General features: G+C 39.1%; 1 protein-coding gene across 4 annotated transcripts in view; it reads right to left on the bottom strand.

Moving 5' to 3' along the window:
* The window catches only part of CDH13 (cadherin 13), a 449,552-nt gene that overhangs the window by 10,749 nt on the left and 419,922 nt on the right, over positions 1–18,881 (bottom strand). For 3 of the 4 annotated variants that reach the window (XM_068203139.1, XM_068203137.1, XM_068203138.1), the window contains 3 exons: positions 17,955–18,097; positions 7,741–7,974; positions 6,258–6,473 (listed from right to left, as the gene is read on the bottom strand). In XM_068203139.1, coding sequence (XP_068059240.1) covers positions 6,258–6,473; positions 7,741–7,974; positions 17,955–18,097 — 593 coding nt within the window. Of the gene's footprint in view, positions 1–6,219; positions 6,474–7,740; positions 7,975–17,954; positions 18,098–18,881 lie in introns of those variants that run through there. The other variant, XM_068203136.1, reaches the window with a different exon arrangement.

Raw genomic sequence — 18,881 nt, 5'->3', positions numbered from 1 at the left:
GTATCCACTGGGTGTTACAAAAGCAAAGGCAACATCATCAAACCTTTAGGCACCACAAATCTCCTCCTAATATTTAATATCCTGCCCATATCTGAATAGAAAGCTGATTACATTGAGTTATTTGGATGTTATAGAGGGGAAAATAGGAAAGGAAGAGGAAAAACAGTCATAGGGAAAATATCCAAGGACAGACACGGTGAAAAGAAAGCAACATCCCATGGTGTGTAGTGACTATTAATGGCAGAAAAAAGTACTTCAACTGGTCATGTATTCAGTGCCAGTTTTTAATCATAGGCCACTCCAGAGCAATCCTGATGATAACTATCTGAAATTCAATATTTATATGGCTTTAAAGAAGCTGTTCAGAAAAGAAATACAAAATATTATGTATCAACAATTACTGTGAAGTACTGTTGAGAAAATGAAAACAATAGAAGTATTCACTTGAATTCCCAACACTAAATGGGCTCTCTAACCAATATTTTTGAATGTCCATTTCAGGCCTCCAGAATGACCATCAGCAATAATACTGCAGCTCTTGGGGCAGGAGCTGCATTTTCTGCTAACGTTGCTCCCTTCTGCATTCCAACCACACATCTTCTAAACTGCCCTGTTTGTTCACTTCTGGAACGTGTTTGGACGGTTTCAAATGTGTGTAAAACGCCATTTCCCACCTAATTGACTCAATAAAATGGAATGTTATTAAGCACATTTCAATATGCTGATGTGTAATTTGGGGGCATTTCTATTTGTCTTGTCTGGTGTACAAACATCCTGTCCCCAATTATGGACATCCATATGGATTTCTGGGCCATTTCAAGCCCCATTAACTTTAGGTGGGCTCCCAAACTGCACAATATGTTGCAGGACTGGAAAAACCTGCACAGAAATCAGAAGAATGGATACAGCTCTGTGTTAAAAGTGAGATTCAAGTCAAGGCTGGCTCAAATTGAAGCAGCCCATTAACCCCCGAACCATCCTTTCCTTAGAAATCAACCAAAATCTTTAAGGGCACAAATAAAAATGGTGTTTTTCTCATACAGGCACTTCAAAAAGCATCTATTTCAGTGATAAAAATGCAAAAATTATAATATTAATGTGGACCAAAGCATCTGTAAAAAAGGCAGTGAGTGATAGTGCTATTTGGTTTAGGACGTGAGATTTACATCACTGGAACTCACTAAACATCAGCAATCTCCAATTACTTGGAGAGCAAAATTTAGGTGATATTTTAGGTAACTACATGGTTGTGCTTTGGCAACTCAAATTAGAGAAGTGCAAAAAAAAAAAAAAAATCCAAACAACTACCACAATAAAGCACCTTTCACAGCAAAGCTTTCCAATTTTGATATTTTTTGCAATTCTAGCCAAAATAGGGGTATTTCACTTCTCAGAAATGGAAAAATGTATTTTGCAGCATTCCTTAGTCTTTTTAATTAAACTGATCTTTTTTACAACTTATTTAAAAACAAACTGCTCTGAAAAGTAGAAAATTGCCATAGAAGATTAAAAGGTGCTAACACAACCTAAAATGTAAAAAAGAAAACAACCAAACCCAACCAACAAAACAAAGAAACAAACAAGAAGCATTTGTTTTAGTAAATTCACCTATTGGGAACCCTTCCTCTGATGCATCCTCTGGAACTGGATGGAACAGGGATGAACCTTTTCCTTTTTTTCTTAAGAAAACCCAAAAATTCTACTGGAAAATCTGAACTGTTGAGCCCTGAAGCAAAAAAGCAACCTGATTGTTTAAAACTAAGCCAAGAAATTCAAAATAAAGGCTGAAAAGTGGGAATGTGCAGGTAACAAATCTGCACAGGGAATGGAAAGAGCAGTGACCTTAAAGGTCTGTTCCATTTGAAACGTGGTCTGATTTGTCTTGTTCTGGTGCCTTTTGGGAACGCTTTGTTTCACTTTTCAGCCATTTGATGTTCCTGCACAAATAACACGGGGTAAACAAGAGATACAGGGGCTGCTGTTGCTTTGAAAAATGAGCTGGGTGAGAGATAACACTGCAGGATTAACTCTGCCTGTCCAGCTCCTTGGAAATTCAAACCTACCACTTTCATATAATTTGGGTTTTTTGGCTTTTTATTGTTGTTGTTTGTTTGTTTGTTTGTTTTTAATGGTTTAATAATAAACACATCATTTTCAAGGGATAAAAAAAGCCACCTGTATTTTCTCTATTTGCCTTGTGGTTGCATTCTTCAAATCAGAAAAAACAATATCATGAGGGACAGCCAGCACTAAATAGGAAAAGTTAGTGGAAATTACTAGGAAATGAAATTCAGGGGTATCTCTAAGGCTTCTTTGCAATTGCAGCACAGATATCTGTGTGAGTCTCTGTTTTTCAAACACACATGAGGCCTTTCATCCTGACTTTAACAAATTAAGTGCCATGTAGAGACCTCCAGCTTATTTAATTTCTTTAAGGAGGCATTTACCCCCTCGTCTGGCACCTCAATTTCTGTTCAGAATAATGGAACACTTCCCTTATTTCAGCTCAAGTCAATTTGCAACTTCGTAGTCCAATGGCCAGATGAACTAAAACAGCTTCTCATCCATGGTTGATAGTCAAAAAAAGATAAAAAATTGGGTTTTTTCAACATGAAGTGTTCGAATCTCAGTCTTTTTATAACAAGGAAATTTAAGTAAAATATTAGTGACATGACTATTGTGCCTTTAGTTGTTCTTTTATTCCCTTCATTCCACACATTTGACTCTAACGTGGTCTTTTATGTTGGTAGAATATAAAAGAAGATATGAAATGCAATTACCATTCTATGATTATGCAATTAAGCGAAATAGTTATTATAAAATCAAAAGCCTAGAATTAAAATACTCCTTTAAATACTAATAATAATAAAAATAATTTGTAATAATAGATCTAAAGCTTAGTTCTGCCAGCCAGAGTGGTTTTTTCTCAGTATCCCACAGGGCCTGGGGGAGATTTTGTTGCTGATTTTGTTACGGCAACATGCACAAATTTATTTTTTGCTTGTTTTGCCTTGACATCCCTCATTCTTGTGGGATGCTGTAGCTGCTCTCTCACTGAAAACATTGAGGAGCCTTCCAGAGGGAACCTGTTTGTAATTCTGGTGGTGGTGAGGATCCCTTTTCTACATCAATTCTGAGCAGAGCTGCTTTAGGTGTGTCACTTGGAAACACGAGATAACTGAGGCACTGCAGCACTCAGGGACAATCTCAGAACAGCACCAGACATGCTCCTGACAGATTTTCTCCAGGAACTGATTGCTGTAGCTCCCCTCCCTGACCAGGAACCCAGAATTTTTTTTTTCATGTTTTTTCATCAGTCTGAACTACTAAAATCTGAATTCTGTTTGAATATTTGGTCCTGTCTTGTCTCCAGTAATAGCAAGGAAAAGCTGACAGAGGACAAAATGCCACCACATGAAGTCTGATCTTAAACACAGAGTCTGCTTTAATGACAAGTGACAATATTCTTTCCAATATTTGTCACCATTACCTATTGTAACTTTGGAAACTCCTCTGCCTGTCCACTCTCCACCATTGCAGCTTGACCTCAGTAAATCCCAGTGGTAATTAGGTTAAATACAAAATACACAAAGATGCTCCTTTTTCCAATCAACTTTGTGTTCATCATCTTTTAATTCCACCTCAATTTTTGTTGTGCAAATCTGCCCATATATTTTTGGCATCTCATATTTTCTATTTCTGGCTGCCAGGAACTCCTAAATTTTTCTTGTTCCAGCTATATCTGCCTTCCCAGGGGCTTCTGGGCAACCATGCAGTCTGTATCCCATTATCCCTCAATACAGTGAGCACAGTAGGATACTCCAGAATGGGAGGAACTGCTGGGTTTTGCATCAATTTCAGTTTTAATCAGGCTCTTCACTTGTGTGCTCAGACACTTCAGAAATCTGCCACATCTGACTTCTTTCCTGATTTACGAAGGAGGCACATATTCTAAGTATAGATAATAATTGCACCATTTAAATGATAATACCAAGATGTTTTCTACAGGAAAGATATTCATGCAGGGCTCTTTTACCATGAGCAGCTCTTTCAGAGGGCTATCTATCCTCACACCAGATGTCAAATTCAAAAAGAAATACTTTGGCATGAGTTACAAAGTTCATTTGACTGAAGGATTTACCTCCCAGGAACAAGAGCCTCATAAAACACAAACACTGGGAGCAAAGCGAGCCACGTAAGGGCTTTTGCTAAAATTAAACCCATAACTTGCCACTAGAAATGGGACGTTTCATCTGTTCAATAAGCACTAAAGTTCTCTTTGTTTTTATGGCATCATAATCTTTGATTACTCTGATAAATATTTGGACTATACAAAACATTGCGACGGAGCTAATCACAGTTATAAAAAAATCTGTGTGTGGAAATGAATTGGGAACGGGGTGATAGCAGCACATTTCAGAGAAGTTCAAACACAGAACCACATTATTTTAACTGGCTCCCAGCCTCATTCCTTTCTGTCTCCATGCAGTCGTTCACACCTGAGGAAAATGCTCAGGGGAGTTGTGGTGCTTGCTGGCTTTGCATAGACATGGCTGGGGAACAGTTCCAGAGGTGGAATGACATCCATGGAACACCCTTGGGCTGCCCTTGGGGTGTATTCCCCCCAAGCTGAGCTGTACAAGACCTGTAGCCAAGAAGAGCAACTCAAAAAGTGCTTTCCAATACTTAAAACTGGCTTTATAATTCAACCTAAGGAAAATGATCAGACTTCTTGGTGGGGGCTGTAGAGAATCAACATGAAAATGGCAACTTTCCAAAGTAAAAAGCTTTTCTCTACCTCATTGTATTCTGAGCAGATGAATTAATGTAAATAAAGTTCAAGTGCAAATCACATCAGATAAGAAAGTAATTCCAGTGGTGAAAGTCTTGCCTAGTGTAGCAGCAGCAACATTTATGAAGTGGCAACAAGAATCTATTTGAATCAATGGGCTGCATATTTATATCACTGCTGCAATAGTGTCACACCCTGTCAAATATTTTTAACATATTACTCCTAACAGCTGAAGTTTGCATTTGGTTCCAGGAGACTAAACCCAGCCCAGCTGAACCAAAGCCAAAGCAGATACTTCAGATGTCACTGATTGAGACTAAGAACAGGAATTTGCACTTAGCATTTATATAGTCCTTTTCATCTTCAAAGAGCATCACAAACATTAGCTGGTACCAGCTCGCTCACAACGACCTTCATACCAAGATTTTGGGATAAAAGGAGACGAAAACAGTGACAGGATTTGTGTTCAAGCACACACCAAGCCTCAGATGTGGAAAGGATCTCTGCCTTGACCTCTCCCCTGCCTCGTGGCATATTTTGTGTCATGGATAATCCAAAGCCTTTCACCATGGCTCAGGTTTTAAGTCACCATATGAGGTATTCTGTTAATATAAGATGAAGGTAACAGTCCTTAAATAACAGATTTACTGTAATAGTTGTAGGATACATCTATTCCTTTGGAACAGATAGGAATTCAAAGCTAACACTGAATCAAAAATTTTGCTGGCAGCTGTAACAGGACTACCCAGGGACACACCCTGTTTAAATTGTGGATTCCATGGCTTTGAAAGTCCTACTTTTCAGTCATTCTGGGATTTTTTTTTCCACTTCCAATTCAAGTTAGGAATTTTGTAAATCTCATTTGGAAAGCTTTATCAGAAACAGCTGAAATTTCTTTTACCTGTCAGTTTTCTCTGCCCTCCAACCCAGCCTGGCCATTTGATTACCAGCTCTGGGTGGTTCTAAGCCCAGAATCTCAAATAAGTTCCTCATGTTCCAGTCACTTGCACATTTTATGTGGAGGAATAGATTGAAGCAGACAGGCCTCGTTTTCCCGGTGACCCAGAACAGCCATTGTTACAGGAACACCTTTAATCTCCTCTTTCTGGGTTTGAATTGAATTCAAGTGGGGAGAGATGAAAGCAAGCATTGCACAAATCTGCTACTACAGCTGGTACTTCTCAGTTTATCATATGTTAGCTCTGATTCCCTTTGATTCCTCTTAAAATTATTGCTTCTATTTCTTAATTTGACAATCAGGCATCCATTGCTATTTTTTTTTTTTTTTTACTATTAAAATGCCCTCCTCCCCCCACCTTTCTCACAGCTATTCCCTCATGGAAAAAGAACCCAAAATTACAGCATGATGATATCAATGTGTGAAGTTAACTCCTCCCTTGGAAGGTTTTCTGATGCAGAGTACCAAAACAACACTTCATTACTTACAGCTCACCAAAAGACTTACAAAATAAACTGAGGAGTGAGAGGAGGATTAGGGTCAGGCTGATGTGGAGAGCATCAGCTGCACTGCAGTCCATTTTGGATTTCTTGCAGGTACACACTTGTAATCTCAGTTCTGTGGTGTTGGTCAGAGGTGGTTTTCCAGAATCTGTCACTGAGATGGGGATGTTGTAATTGGCCTTTTTCAGGTTCTGAAGCAGGATGACCTGGGCATGGGTATCTGCAAAGGATGAGGGGATAATTAACCAAATGTTGGTTGCTTGGGAGGGTGAAGGAGTCTGCAAACAACGTCAGACCTGCCAGTTAGTGATGGAAATCAGGAAGAAAATGAGAATACACTAAGAAAAATAACAAAAAAATTGAATTGTCGGGAAGAGACAGTACTGAAATTCTTTAATGGGCTGAAACCTAATTACAAACTTATTCCAAACCTCACCAAAAGAAAGACTTGTAAGAACTCCTTTTGTTTAAATACATTATTTGGTTTGCAAATTACTGGCAGAAGTTGTCTGTGAAAGCTAATGAAATGCCAGGGCATGTCAGCCCCAAAACAACAAGAAGAGATAATAAATTTACTTGCCAAAAGGAAAAATAACTCAGGAAGTACAGGCAAAGCTGCTGAACCACTTCCCCAATTCCCCTGAGAGGGCAGGGAAGAAAAGTAAAGCCCCTTCCAAATCCACAGATCTGCTCCACCTGGGGGACTGAGGGCCACAGCAGCTCTTGGCACCAGGTGGGTGTGATAATTCTTTCAGGGTGTGACAGAGGGGTGGTTTGGTGTTTGGAGAATAAGCCAAGAAAACAGCTCCTCCCCTTTGTCCTGCAGGCAGGTACAACCATCACATCCATCTCTAGTTTTTTCTAAGGCTATGACATGAGCTAAAACATTGGAGAGTGGCAGAGAAAAATAATACATTCCAGAAAAGAAATAGGAATAATCTTCATTGAGAAGAAATGTTGTACTTTGTGCCCACAATTTGACATAAAAACCTTCTGCAATCTCGTGATCCTCTTACCAATTGTATAAGGTCCCAGTGCATTGGGATATTTTATTTGTGAAGAGTTTAAACACTTAAAATCGGGAAGCTTTTCAATTACATTGCTAAAGCCCATGCAAAACTCCCATGCTGTCCTATAGCAAAGCCTCATGCAAACCAACTGTGTGCCATGAGGTGCAGTAATCTTCACAAAATTCTCAGTTATTAGTAGCCCCTGATTATTTATCCTCTATCTATCCTTTATCCATGCAAAACTGAGAGAAGGAAGTTCAGCCCACACAGGAGAAGAAGTTTCAGGTTTCAGAGCTGGTGTGTCCCGCAGGCAGCTGGCCCAGCAGACCCAGCACAGGGAAAGGCAGCAGCAGTGGGTCCATCCTACAGAACCTTCATGCAAAACCCCTCCTAAATTCCCCCAGAGCCTCAGGGGGAGTACCCTGGGATGGAGGAGCGGGAGGAATAAATTGACAAAAATCCAAGTTACAGCCTTACTGTTAAGCCTGTTGATTCTCCACAACTTTTCTGGGCCAGATTGCTTGCTGAGCTCAAATTTGAATGGATCTGTGTTGGGATGAAGGTCTTTGTCTGATGCTCCTAGAACCACTACCCTGAGATCTTTTGCATCGTCACAAACTTTTGCCAGTGTTGGATAAAGGGATGGGACGTTGTCATTGACATCCTCCAAGGTGATGTGCAAAGTTCCTGTACCCGTAGCAGGAGGGTTACCTATAGGAAAAAAAAACAAACATCTGTTTATTAAATCACATTTCCATAAACTCTCGCTCCTATTTGCACCTGCAGGCTTGCAAAGGGAAATAATTTTTATTGTTCTTACCTCTTTTATATGGAAATTATTGCTTAAAAAACCTGATGAGTCACTCTTCTAAATTCATTGCTGATTTTCAGAATGAAGCCTGTCTGATTCTCTACAGTATGGAAAATTATTCTAAGGAAACCTCTGGGAGAGGAATATTTTGAAGTTAAAATGAGAGTAGGACATGAATAGATATCTGGAACAGAATCTGTTCATCAGCACACACTGAGAAAAACATACTGGGAACCATTCCCCAGACAGATAGCTCAGTATTAAAAGAATGAAGAATAAGACAAGTGAGAGGAAAAGGAGGGAGGAATCAGGTTATGAGGTGGGTGACCAGAAGCAGAACAGGACCAGATCATTCCTAACAGCCCTGAGGGCCACGTGCAGTTATGTCAGCAGCAGTGAAAGCTGTCAGAGGCAGCTCTGGGAAATGAGATGGGTTATTTACCCTGTGCTAGCAGTGCTTTCAAGCCTTCCAGGATGATTTGCCAGCCTGCCTCAGCCCTGACCCGAGAGCCAGCTGCAGAGGTGAGGGTGTTGTTTATTCACCACTACAAGGCTCTGTGCCAGGGCTGTGAGTGACAAAGCAGCCCCGGTGGCACTGGGGGAGCTGGGAAGGCAGAGTGTGCCTGCTGGGACCAGCACCTCATTTCTAGGGCTGACCCAGGGGCTGACAAGTGGTAATAACTTCCAGTTGTGGAGGTGTGCTGTGGCTGAGCCAGTCACACACTGCCTGCAGCACAGCAGCTCCTTTCAGCCCCCTTTGGCACCCCGTGAAAATCACCTCAAAGTTTTCTGAGCACACATTTTGTCCTTTACCATGGCTGGCACTTGACGAGGTCTCACCTCAGTCTTACAAGTCGTGAGTTCTACAGCACTTTAGTAACAAGGTAAAAATGGAATCGTATCTCTTTCTTTATAAGGTTTTTTAAGGATAAACTGTTTAATTAAGAAATGACACCTAAATAATTTCTATTTTTAACCTAATAACTAACTACTTGTGACTCGTAATGTGGACTTTTTTATTTAATTACACAATACTATTTAAACCTATGAGGAAGAAGGTGAAGAAGAAGGTATGGAAGGGCTAGTCTCTGCTTTAAAACTTCTATTTTGTTTTATATATATTATTATATTCTGAAACTTTAAACTCTGTGTTTTCTACTATGTGAAAGTACTACTACACTACTACACTACTACACACTTCTATTCAAACTACACACTCATAATCTTAGTTCTATTATTTAATTTTGGAAGCTTTCTTCATGGCTTCAGGTGGAATGCAGTGTTCTCTTGGGGGTCAGTGTCTGTCAGCACAGAAAGGCTGAAATTCTCAGTGACCAGGGTTCTAAGATAAACCCTTCCCAGAATGGATTCAAGAGGCTGCAGTTAACCTGTGCAGCCCCAGGGCAAGGTGCCACAGCACTTAGAGCTCAGCCCTGCAAGAAATGTCCTTCAGCACAATCCCCCTGCCCACAGCAGCCCAATAGCCTGGGCTTTTGAAAGGAAAGTTATCCACAGCATATTTTAATAAACCGAACAATTGCTGTGCTGGGAGAGCATCCCAAGGCAGAAGCAAGTACCCCCGTGGTCTGGATCTGATAAACTGCTGCCTGCAGCAGAATGCAATTAGTCCTTTCAATAACAAATGTTACTAATGGTGACACTTCATCTGTATCCTGCCAGCAGAAATGCATCACAAAGGCAGAATGTTCATCCTTCTCCAGCCTTGCCCTCCCTTCTCATCTCGCACTTTGTCATCAGAAGGGTTAGGCTTGAGTTCTTTTTAATGAAAAAGAAACTATTTTTCACTTTTTATTGGACTAATTGAATTTACAGAAAGACTCCCATACACTTTTTGTTCTTGATATATTATTAAGTAAAGTCATATGGCAGAATGGATGAAAAGACATTCTAGTATTTGAAATATGATCATAAAAGCCAGCCTTTCATGCACTTAATTAAACTGCTGTCTTTAATTTTGAATGCATTATTTCCACACTGGACTGATACTGTCTTATGCACTGCCCTTCTTATCTTTCTCTGAAGTCAGTAATATTAAAATCTGCCTTTTGAAATGAAGAAGCCAACAGCTTTATGGATGTCCTGCTATTTTGTCACACACAGATATGGCTGCGTTCTCCCTGCTGTGCAAATGTTTCACTCTTTGTATGGTTCAGGAGCTGGGCAAATATTACACCAAAAAAAAAAGAGAAAGAAAAAAAAAAGAATGAAAGGAAATTGCCTCTGTCCATTTCAATGACTTATTCTCTGCTTGGTTTATTTATAATGATTTGAACAAAAATCTTTCGTTGATTTATGAAGACCTCCAAAAGAAAAGCAAGCAAATGTCAGGTCATAAACTGGAGCTTGTTAACACACGTCATAAAAATGTAACATGAAATGAATCAAGCAAAAATGGTCACAACTGATCCTCTGGGAATATATGACTTTCATAAATTTGACAGTATTATGCTGTTGAAATATTTCAAAATCCCATGATCTCCAGATGCCTTTGATTTTGAAAGGAAAGTTACCTATAGAATATTTTAATTCTGAAGTGAAACTCTCGATTTGTATTATCAAACCCTGTGGCTGAGAGCAGAATTAATGAGCAGAACAAGACCCAAAGGGTCCAGCAATCCTGGGGAGAAGCTTTTCCAACGAGCTCTGGTCCCATTTCCACTGACCAGAACTGGCCATCCCTCCTGAACATGAACACTTGAAATATTTTAGTGCCCTCAGAGCCCTTGGGGACAGCGAGAATTCCAAACTCCCAGAAGTGGCACATCTGGGAATATATCATGGCAATCATGGGAGTGAAAAAGCATCACTGGTTTGTGTAAAAGCTGCTGCAACAGAGCCTGAAGGAACAGGGGAATTTCATAGTGAAACAAAGTGAAAACTTGGTGGTAAACTGAGTCTCCAATGCAAGGGGCTGTTACCAGGAAATGTGGACTTTGGATTTTCGTGCTGCCAGCATAAATGACTATGTTGCTACCTCCAGTTGAAAAAATTAGTTTGAAAATAAATGTTGTAGAAAAAGATACTTTGTATACTTTTAATGACTGAATATTAATGAAAACTGCACAGAATAATATCAGAATTCTTGGAGTAAAGTCACATGACTTACACACTGCTCTTCAAACAAGAACAGCGCTTTTCACGCTTTCTAATGATGCTGCTCTGAGAATCTAAACACAAATTTCCGTCTCATCCCTCCCAGTGGGTTTTTTTCTCCGTCCATATGCTGTTTTTCTGCTCAGAAAATCTGTGTGCTCGGTGCTTTGGCAGCAGTCCCCTCCTGCAGGCAGGGATCCCGTGCAGACAGCCCTGCTCCTCTGCAGCCCATGTTCAGGGTGAGCTCCATCAATGGTTCAGCCAAAGCCAGTGGAACCAGGAGAGGGGGAAAGCACCAAAATCTGGCTGTGCTGCTCACAGGACTGCTCCCCTCAAAGCATATGCTGCCATTTTGTCCCTAATTCCCCAGGAACTCAAATTTCCTATGCATTTTCCATCTATTTTAGCATACAGATGCTTTGTAAAATACACAAAATAAAGATGTAAAATATATAAAGTGAAATATAAAATACATAAAATAAAAATTAGATATTATACATGTATATATAATACATAAAAATATATTATATATAGTAAATATATTAAAATATAATAAACATAATATATGATAATAGAAAATAATAAATAGAATAGATACTATCTACTGTATACCATATATTATATAATATGTTATATATTATATAGTATAGGTATAATATATAGTTATATAATATATATTATATAATATATATAATATATAGAATACTATATATAATATATAATATAATATAATATAATATAATATATATATAATATATACTCTATACTATATACTGTATACTATATTATATATTATATATATAATATTATATACAATATATATAGTATATAATGCATAATATATTTTATATATGTAAATAGAATATAAATAAATACAATCATATAGTAAATATATAATAAATATATAAACAAATATGTATTATATATTTATATGCAATATATAAAATAAATATTAATACATGTTATATAAGCATATAAAATTTAATATACAAAATATATATTACATATAGTAGATAGATATTTATATAAAATATATAAAATAAAATTATATATTTATATATAAAATATATAAAATTTATATTATATATAGTATATATATAATATATCTATGTAAAATCTATACAATAAAAAAATCTGTGTGTGACACAATAGCAGGACATCCATCATGCTGTTGGCTTCTTCCAAAGTTACAACCCTTCATTCATCCCCTCAAATAATAAATGCAGCTCCTGTTTTTGAGTAATTACATTTCAAAAGAGCACAGCTCTTTCAGCATATCAGATTGCTACTGACATATGCCATCCGTCTTAAATACTGTTTTCAACATTCTAATTTCTTTTTCGAATCATGAGTCCATGATGACAAATTAAAACAATATTTTGCGTGCAATTCATATTTTACCGAAATTTAAAATGGCACGAAAAGGATGAGTCTTCAATTTATTTTCTCTTTTCAATTAATACAGCAATTAAGATAAGGGGTATAAAACTGGCTTAATTGGGTTGCCATGGTAACTAATTGCCTGATTTCTTCAAAAATAGCGTGTTTTAGGTGGAATCAATCTATGGTAATTTAATTAAGTACATCATGGAGTGAGGAGACAGGTTAGATACATGTCAGGAAAAGTTCTAATTGCAAAGTGCCACACAACTCTTTGTTACTCCAGCTTTTTCTAGGTGCCGTGTATTACTGTTCATCACACAGAGGACAAAATAATAAGATTCCTTTTTAATGATTAGCAGTGCCAAGACCTGCACAATAAATGGGATTCAGGATTGCTTGGGTTCAGCTGCTCCTTGGAAAAAAGGGGGAAAAGTGAAAACTAGACCCTGATTCACTATTTCTTCATTTTGCTCAGGAAAAATGAAACAGAGCCACAGCTCTCAAGGGCAGCTGGCCACAGCCAGAGAAGCAAGGTCCAAGTTGCTTTTTTCTCAAACTGCCAGTGTAGCTCAAGGCAAACCCTGAACTCACCACTAAAATTACTTTTAACGACATTTATTCTCTTTGTTTAATTCAGCAGAAGTTCTCATGCTCCCAGTTTTTGCCTCAGTAGCTCCCTGGTGACAGGAATGGCAGGGAAGGAAGGTGGAACACTCACACTGGCTTTAGGTACCACTGGGGTGGCATCCAACCACCCCAAAAAAGTGGAATCCACCTTCAGTTTGCATTTAACCCAACCAGCAAGATTAGTGTGTCATTGTTTGTCAGCACAGGTGGATTTTCCATGAGTTAAAAAACCAAAAATACCCAAAGATTTTGTTTTTAAAGAGCTAGAAAAAGGCTACACAATGGGATATTAATTCCACAAAAAAGAGTTCTTTCATAAATAGATTCTTGCATAAATAAGGTAAATCTGGGGAATAAAATTATTCATGCCTCTAGAAGGAAATGGAGAAATGAATTTTATCTTTTGAAGATTTCACACATTTTCGAGGTATTTTTTAGCTTCAGCTCCAGCCATGGTTTCCTCCTCCCTTACTTTTTCTAGATTGTGGCTCAAAGTCTCAGAATACATGGAGAAAAAAAAAAAAAAAAAAAGATCTTTCCTGGAGAGTTTCTAGCATGGCTGAATGAGAAAAACGTCCAGGTGTTCTGCTTTGTGATTCTCATCCCAAATTCAGTGAGCAATAGGATCTGCAGGATGACACCACCGAGCCCATCTGGAAGGTCTCTTCCACCCAGGTTTCTCCAACCCAAATGATTTCTCCTCTCATGGAATGAGCAAAATTGCTTTTGGCAGAAAATCTCCCAGTAATGTGACAGTGCATTGGGTGCAGTGGTTAGAGTGCTAAGTAAAATGATCACCATTGTTGGCGCTTTTGTTAATTTAATGAAACCTCTGATGTGTCCCAAGTTTGCATAAACCTGACTTTGACCCATTATCAGCTCATTCTCAGATTAAACACAGTTCATGACACTTTAATGTGTTAACTCTACTGCATGGTATTTCCTCCCAGTGTTTAATTTCTTCTTTAATAGGCCAGAGACTCTATGGTCACACAGGTCTTTAATAAAAAGTTTTCAAATTCTAAAGACACTACGTTGACCTTTTACTGAAATCAAATGTACTGAGAAAATTGGGATATTTCTTCCAAAAAGTCCTTTTTAAAGTGTAATACACCCCCATTAAAGGTCAAAATTTATTATCTATAAATTAACACTGTTTCCATCAAATTTGCTGGTACACATTGTTTCAAGTGTGTTTGGGAAGATAAAAGAACTGTTTAGATCAGGAATAACATAATTCATACTTTACCTCCTTTAGCTGCAGTTAATTTGATAATGCTGAGAAATAATATCATAAAGGTCAAAAAGAATCTCATAAAGAGCTAACTTATTTCCTGCAGTGGAGTGACTCCATTTTCTATGCCCCTTTCATTGTTTCTGTCCTACTGGTAAAGTGATATCTCAAAAAAAGATAAAGATGTGACAGATTTATACAAAGAAACACCAAGCACAAAGCTCCGGGTTTTACTTGTGACAGAAATATCCAACACTTTACAGATAAAAAAAATGCCCTGGCACTTGCTCCCTGCACTGAAGTGTAATAACAAGGAGTCAGATGGAACTGGTGACAGATTCTCCACTGACATCAGCAAAAGGGGATGGAGAAAGAATCGCTGTGGAGTTTGTCTGCAGCTGTCTCCACTCCTCCCCCAGGACAGCACTCGAATGTAAGCTCGTTTTATAAAGAGGTGAGCGTGGAACACAATGGGACAAGAGAACCTTTTCTGTAAGCATGTCAACTGTGATGCTGTGAAGACTAAATAATATTTGGATTTGTTTTAGAATATGGCTCATGCACTTCAGCAATGGCTAAGGCACAAGGCTTTATGTGATTTTAGAGTCATTCACTGTAAATTCTGTTAAAGATTAGCACAGATCTTGCAGTGCCTGCTCTGCTGGGAGCTGCTCTGGGTGCCAATTGCCACTGCTGGGCTGTGCCCTGGGCGTTACCTGAGCCCTCTGTATTTCCAGGAAAGGGAAGGAAAGCTCAAACTTCCCCAGTGCTTGTGCCAGCACATCTCAGATTTGACTCAGAGATAAGGTGAGAGGCCAAAGGAAATAAAAAACCTCCACTGAGTGCTGTTGAAGAATTTCTGCTAAAGTATTTCTTTTTTTCCTCTCCTTTCTTTTCAGCACAAGTTGGTTAGCCCAAGCAAATGACTGGTTCTATTGGAAATGCCTCTAAATTTTCACTTTATTACCCTATTTCATTTGGCAGTTCTTAATCCTGCTTTTGGCTGCCCTCTCACTGAGAAGTCCCAGGCATATTCACTGGTATTAGACAGGCTCCACTTACTAACCTGAAGAGAGAGGTCTGCAGTCTATGGACAATGCTGCTCTAAAGAGATGCAGATAGTTATGTTCAGTCTGATTTTCCCCCCTTTTTAAGTTAACATAACCTTCTTTAAGAATCCTGAAATAATTTTTTATTCATTTCATGTCATTTTCCCACAATTTGGTTTCTCATCTAATGCAATATTTCAAGTTGGACATCAGCTCTGATGGTTGCAGAGATAAAGTGGGTCTCCCAGCTGTGCTAGATCACAGTGTCAGCCTGGAAACAATTTTGGGAAGACTTCCCAGGGATACTGTCAGTCCCAGGAATCCCTGCAGGGGACAAGGCAGACCCCCAACCTGTTGAGATCAACTCTAAAACTTCCTTGGCTGCTTTAGCCAGAGCCATTCATCCAGGCCAGCAGAAAATATTCCCACTTCCCAGCCCATCTCAAAGCTGAATGTGCCCCCCAGGCTGCCTGGTAATTAATGCAGAGGTTATGCAGGGCACAAGGTTAATATCAGCTAATTAAGTTCTGCTGTTTATTCCCAATCCCACGTGTGGCAGGGCTGCTCATGGCAGGAAAAGATCATTATTAACCCCTTAGCATGACAGTCCTAAGTGCACACGTGTGGTTTGTAATCATTGCATTCACAGGAGTCAATAATGCTGGAGAAGATGAACTCCTGCACTGACAGAGCTGCACAATCACAAATAAACACAGTTACAGGGGCTGGAATCAGGTGCTGGCTCAGAATCCCAAGTGAACAGGATTCCGTTTCTCTGCTGTTCAGCACAGTTTCCCATTCTCTCATTTTTTCAGAATGGAAAAAAAAAAAAATCTGAGAATTAAAAGCAGTGAAATTCTGGGTTTGGAATAAACGAGCAAGGCCTAAGTTGCAGCATAAATGTGTTGCCCAAAATCCACATTACTCAGGCTGGTTCCCACAGTCAAAAATACTCATCTCTTTTCTCCATCTATGCTCTTTGACAATATCTGACTTCACCTTTAAAACACAACTTTGTCCTTTGGGTAACCCCTCGGTAATATCCCAAATTTTTACTTTCATTGTGAGATGACAGTTCCCAGTGCACCTGACTTTGAGATACATTAAAAAAAGAAAAAAAAAATCCAATAGCAAGCAAAAGACAGAAATATGTTTAATGCTACATTTTCTCCCAGAAATTTCCTAAGGAACATATGTATATTAATATATAAGTAAATCATCTCCTCAGCAGAATTTTTTTCTGTTATACTTAAGGCAATATTTTTTTTCTCCTGTCAGGCCCTGCAAATGTTCCCTGAGTCATGTGCTTGCAAAAATATAGAATTACTTTCTTAAAAAGAGCATTTTACAATTCATCACCAGGGCTAAACCAGCTGCAGCTGTGAAAAAATGTTAGCATATTAGCTGTTATATTACAGGCAAATCTTTTATTTATTTTGTGCCTTTAGCTCAGGAGATTTGGAGCGTTCAGGATTTTCTCTTTCTTCCTCTGCTCCGAAGTCACTCGCTGAATTTTCCCTAGATAGCTTAATTTGGGTTCTATTTGACAGGAGAAACTTTAGTATACACAATATGCAAAAAATGTTGCATTTTAACAAGGAGTTTAGTTATGTTTTTATTGTCACTGTCATTGTATTGAAAAGATTACAATCCAGCAAATCAAGGATGAGTTGTTATTGGTATTTAAGTGCCTCGGGCACACTGACTGCTCAAATATTGTGAAGAAATTAACTCTGATGAGGATGATTTATTACATTTCCAAGAATGTTTCTAGACTAATTGCACCTAGCATTAAGACATAAATCTGTGAGGCATAAACCTAAATTAAAGCTGTTATAAATTTGAAGTTTTAAGTTAATTCCTCTTCTTCTGGTTTCCAAAATGGTCTCTAATACATTTAGGTGGCCACACAGAGAAGTGCTGCAGCACGTGGTTAATCTTACACGTGTGATGCCTTGGGAAGGCTGACCCAGAACAGAGGCTGGGCAGAGTTAAAGAATAAAGTAGGGATTTGTTAGGAGGCCTCAATGGATCCACCTTGGGCAGCACCAGAGCCCAGCCAGGGCTGCACCCAAGATGAACCCAAATGGTCCCAAAATGCACGAGCGCTCCCGGGGGCTCTCACTGTGATCAGCTCTGCTCCATTGGCACATTGCAGTTCATTGTCCCATTCCAGCTCCAGCCCATGCAGTCCCATCCTGCTTGTTTTTCTCTCTCCAGCCCACGTTGTTTGTGCTCTTGGGCCTGAGATTGGGATCATTTGTCCTTGGTGCCCAGCTGGAGAAGGAATTGTTTTGTCTCCCTGCTCTGTGAGGAGAGCTCACCATCCCCTCATATGAAGCCCAGACCCACACACTAAAGCAGCACAGAATGTGAAAAATAGAAATGCCAAAACCTGAGGCATCACATGCAGCCTTCAGAACAGAGCATTTCAAGCAGGAAACGAAGGATTTTATCCCCCATGGTCACTCACCACTGTCGATGGCCAGGAACAGAGCAGTGTAGACGTTGTTGTGCACGAAGGGAGATTCTCTGTCCAGCACTGCCGTGGTGCCAACGGTGCCATTGGTGGGGTTGATTTCCAGCCACCCTGCTGGGTCCTTGTACACTGAATACCTGAACAAAAGTGCAGAAGTTATCAAATATTGATCTGAACATCAAACAAATGCATTGCTGAAAAGGAAGCTGTCTGGGCACTCAGTGGCTTTCACAGTGGATTTCTTCATATTGCAAAAACACAATTTAAGCTTGTGCCTAGCCTTAGAGACAGCTCAGTGTTGTTAGAGGTTTGAGTCAATTCCTTTGGAGATATATATATATATGTTCCCAAGTTTAGCAGAGAAATCAATATTTAGGATGTTATATAGGACCTGTTTCCTACTGCTGTGTTGTACAGCCAGAACACTTCCAACAGGCCTCTGCACTCACACTGACCTTATGGATCCTATCACAGTCCTTCTTTTTCCAGATTCCAAATTCCAGTTGGACCAGAAGCTGTATTTTTAATTTACGTTTGAGTGGTTTGAATTTTTTTTTTCTTACCATTAGTTATTTTTTTGTGAGCTGGAAATTGTGGGGAATGGTAGCAAGAAGAGAGTCAGCCAATGAATTCACCAAGTCTGGGGGAGGTGGTTACACCCACAGCCCTGTTTGCACACTCTTGTTCTGCACTCTGGGATCTGGAACTTCTTCCTTCTGCTGATTAATTTCAACCACATCCATGTTGCCTCAATCAGAGTTTGGGAATGCTGTCTCCAAGGTGCCCCAATATAAAATTCCCTGGTGTTCTTTTTTCCCTTTAATCAGCACAACTATTCAGCCCCCAGAACTGGAAATGTTTAGAGAGATTGTGGCGTTTACACACCAGGAACTTCCCTGAACTTGACTGAAGCAATAAATA

Source organism: Anomalospiza imberbis, chromosome 12, assembly GCF_031753505.1.
Source record: "Anomalospiza imberbis isolate Cuckoo-Finch-1a 21T00152 chromosome 12, ASM3175350v1, whole genome shotgun sequence".
Taxonomy (NCBI): Eukaryota; Metazoa; Chordata; class Aves; order Passeriformes; family Viduidae; genus Anomalospiza; species Anomalospiza imberbis.
Note: the sequence above shows the minus strand (reverse complement) of the source record. Positions and strands in the feature narration are given on the sequence as shown.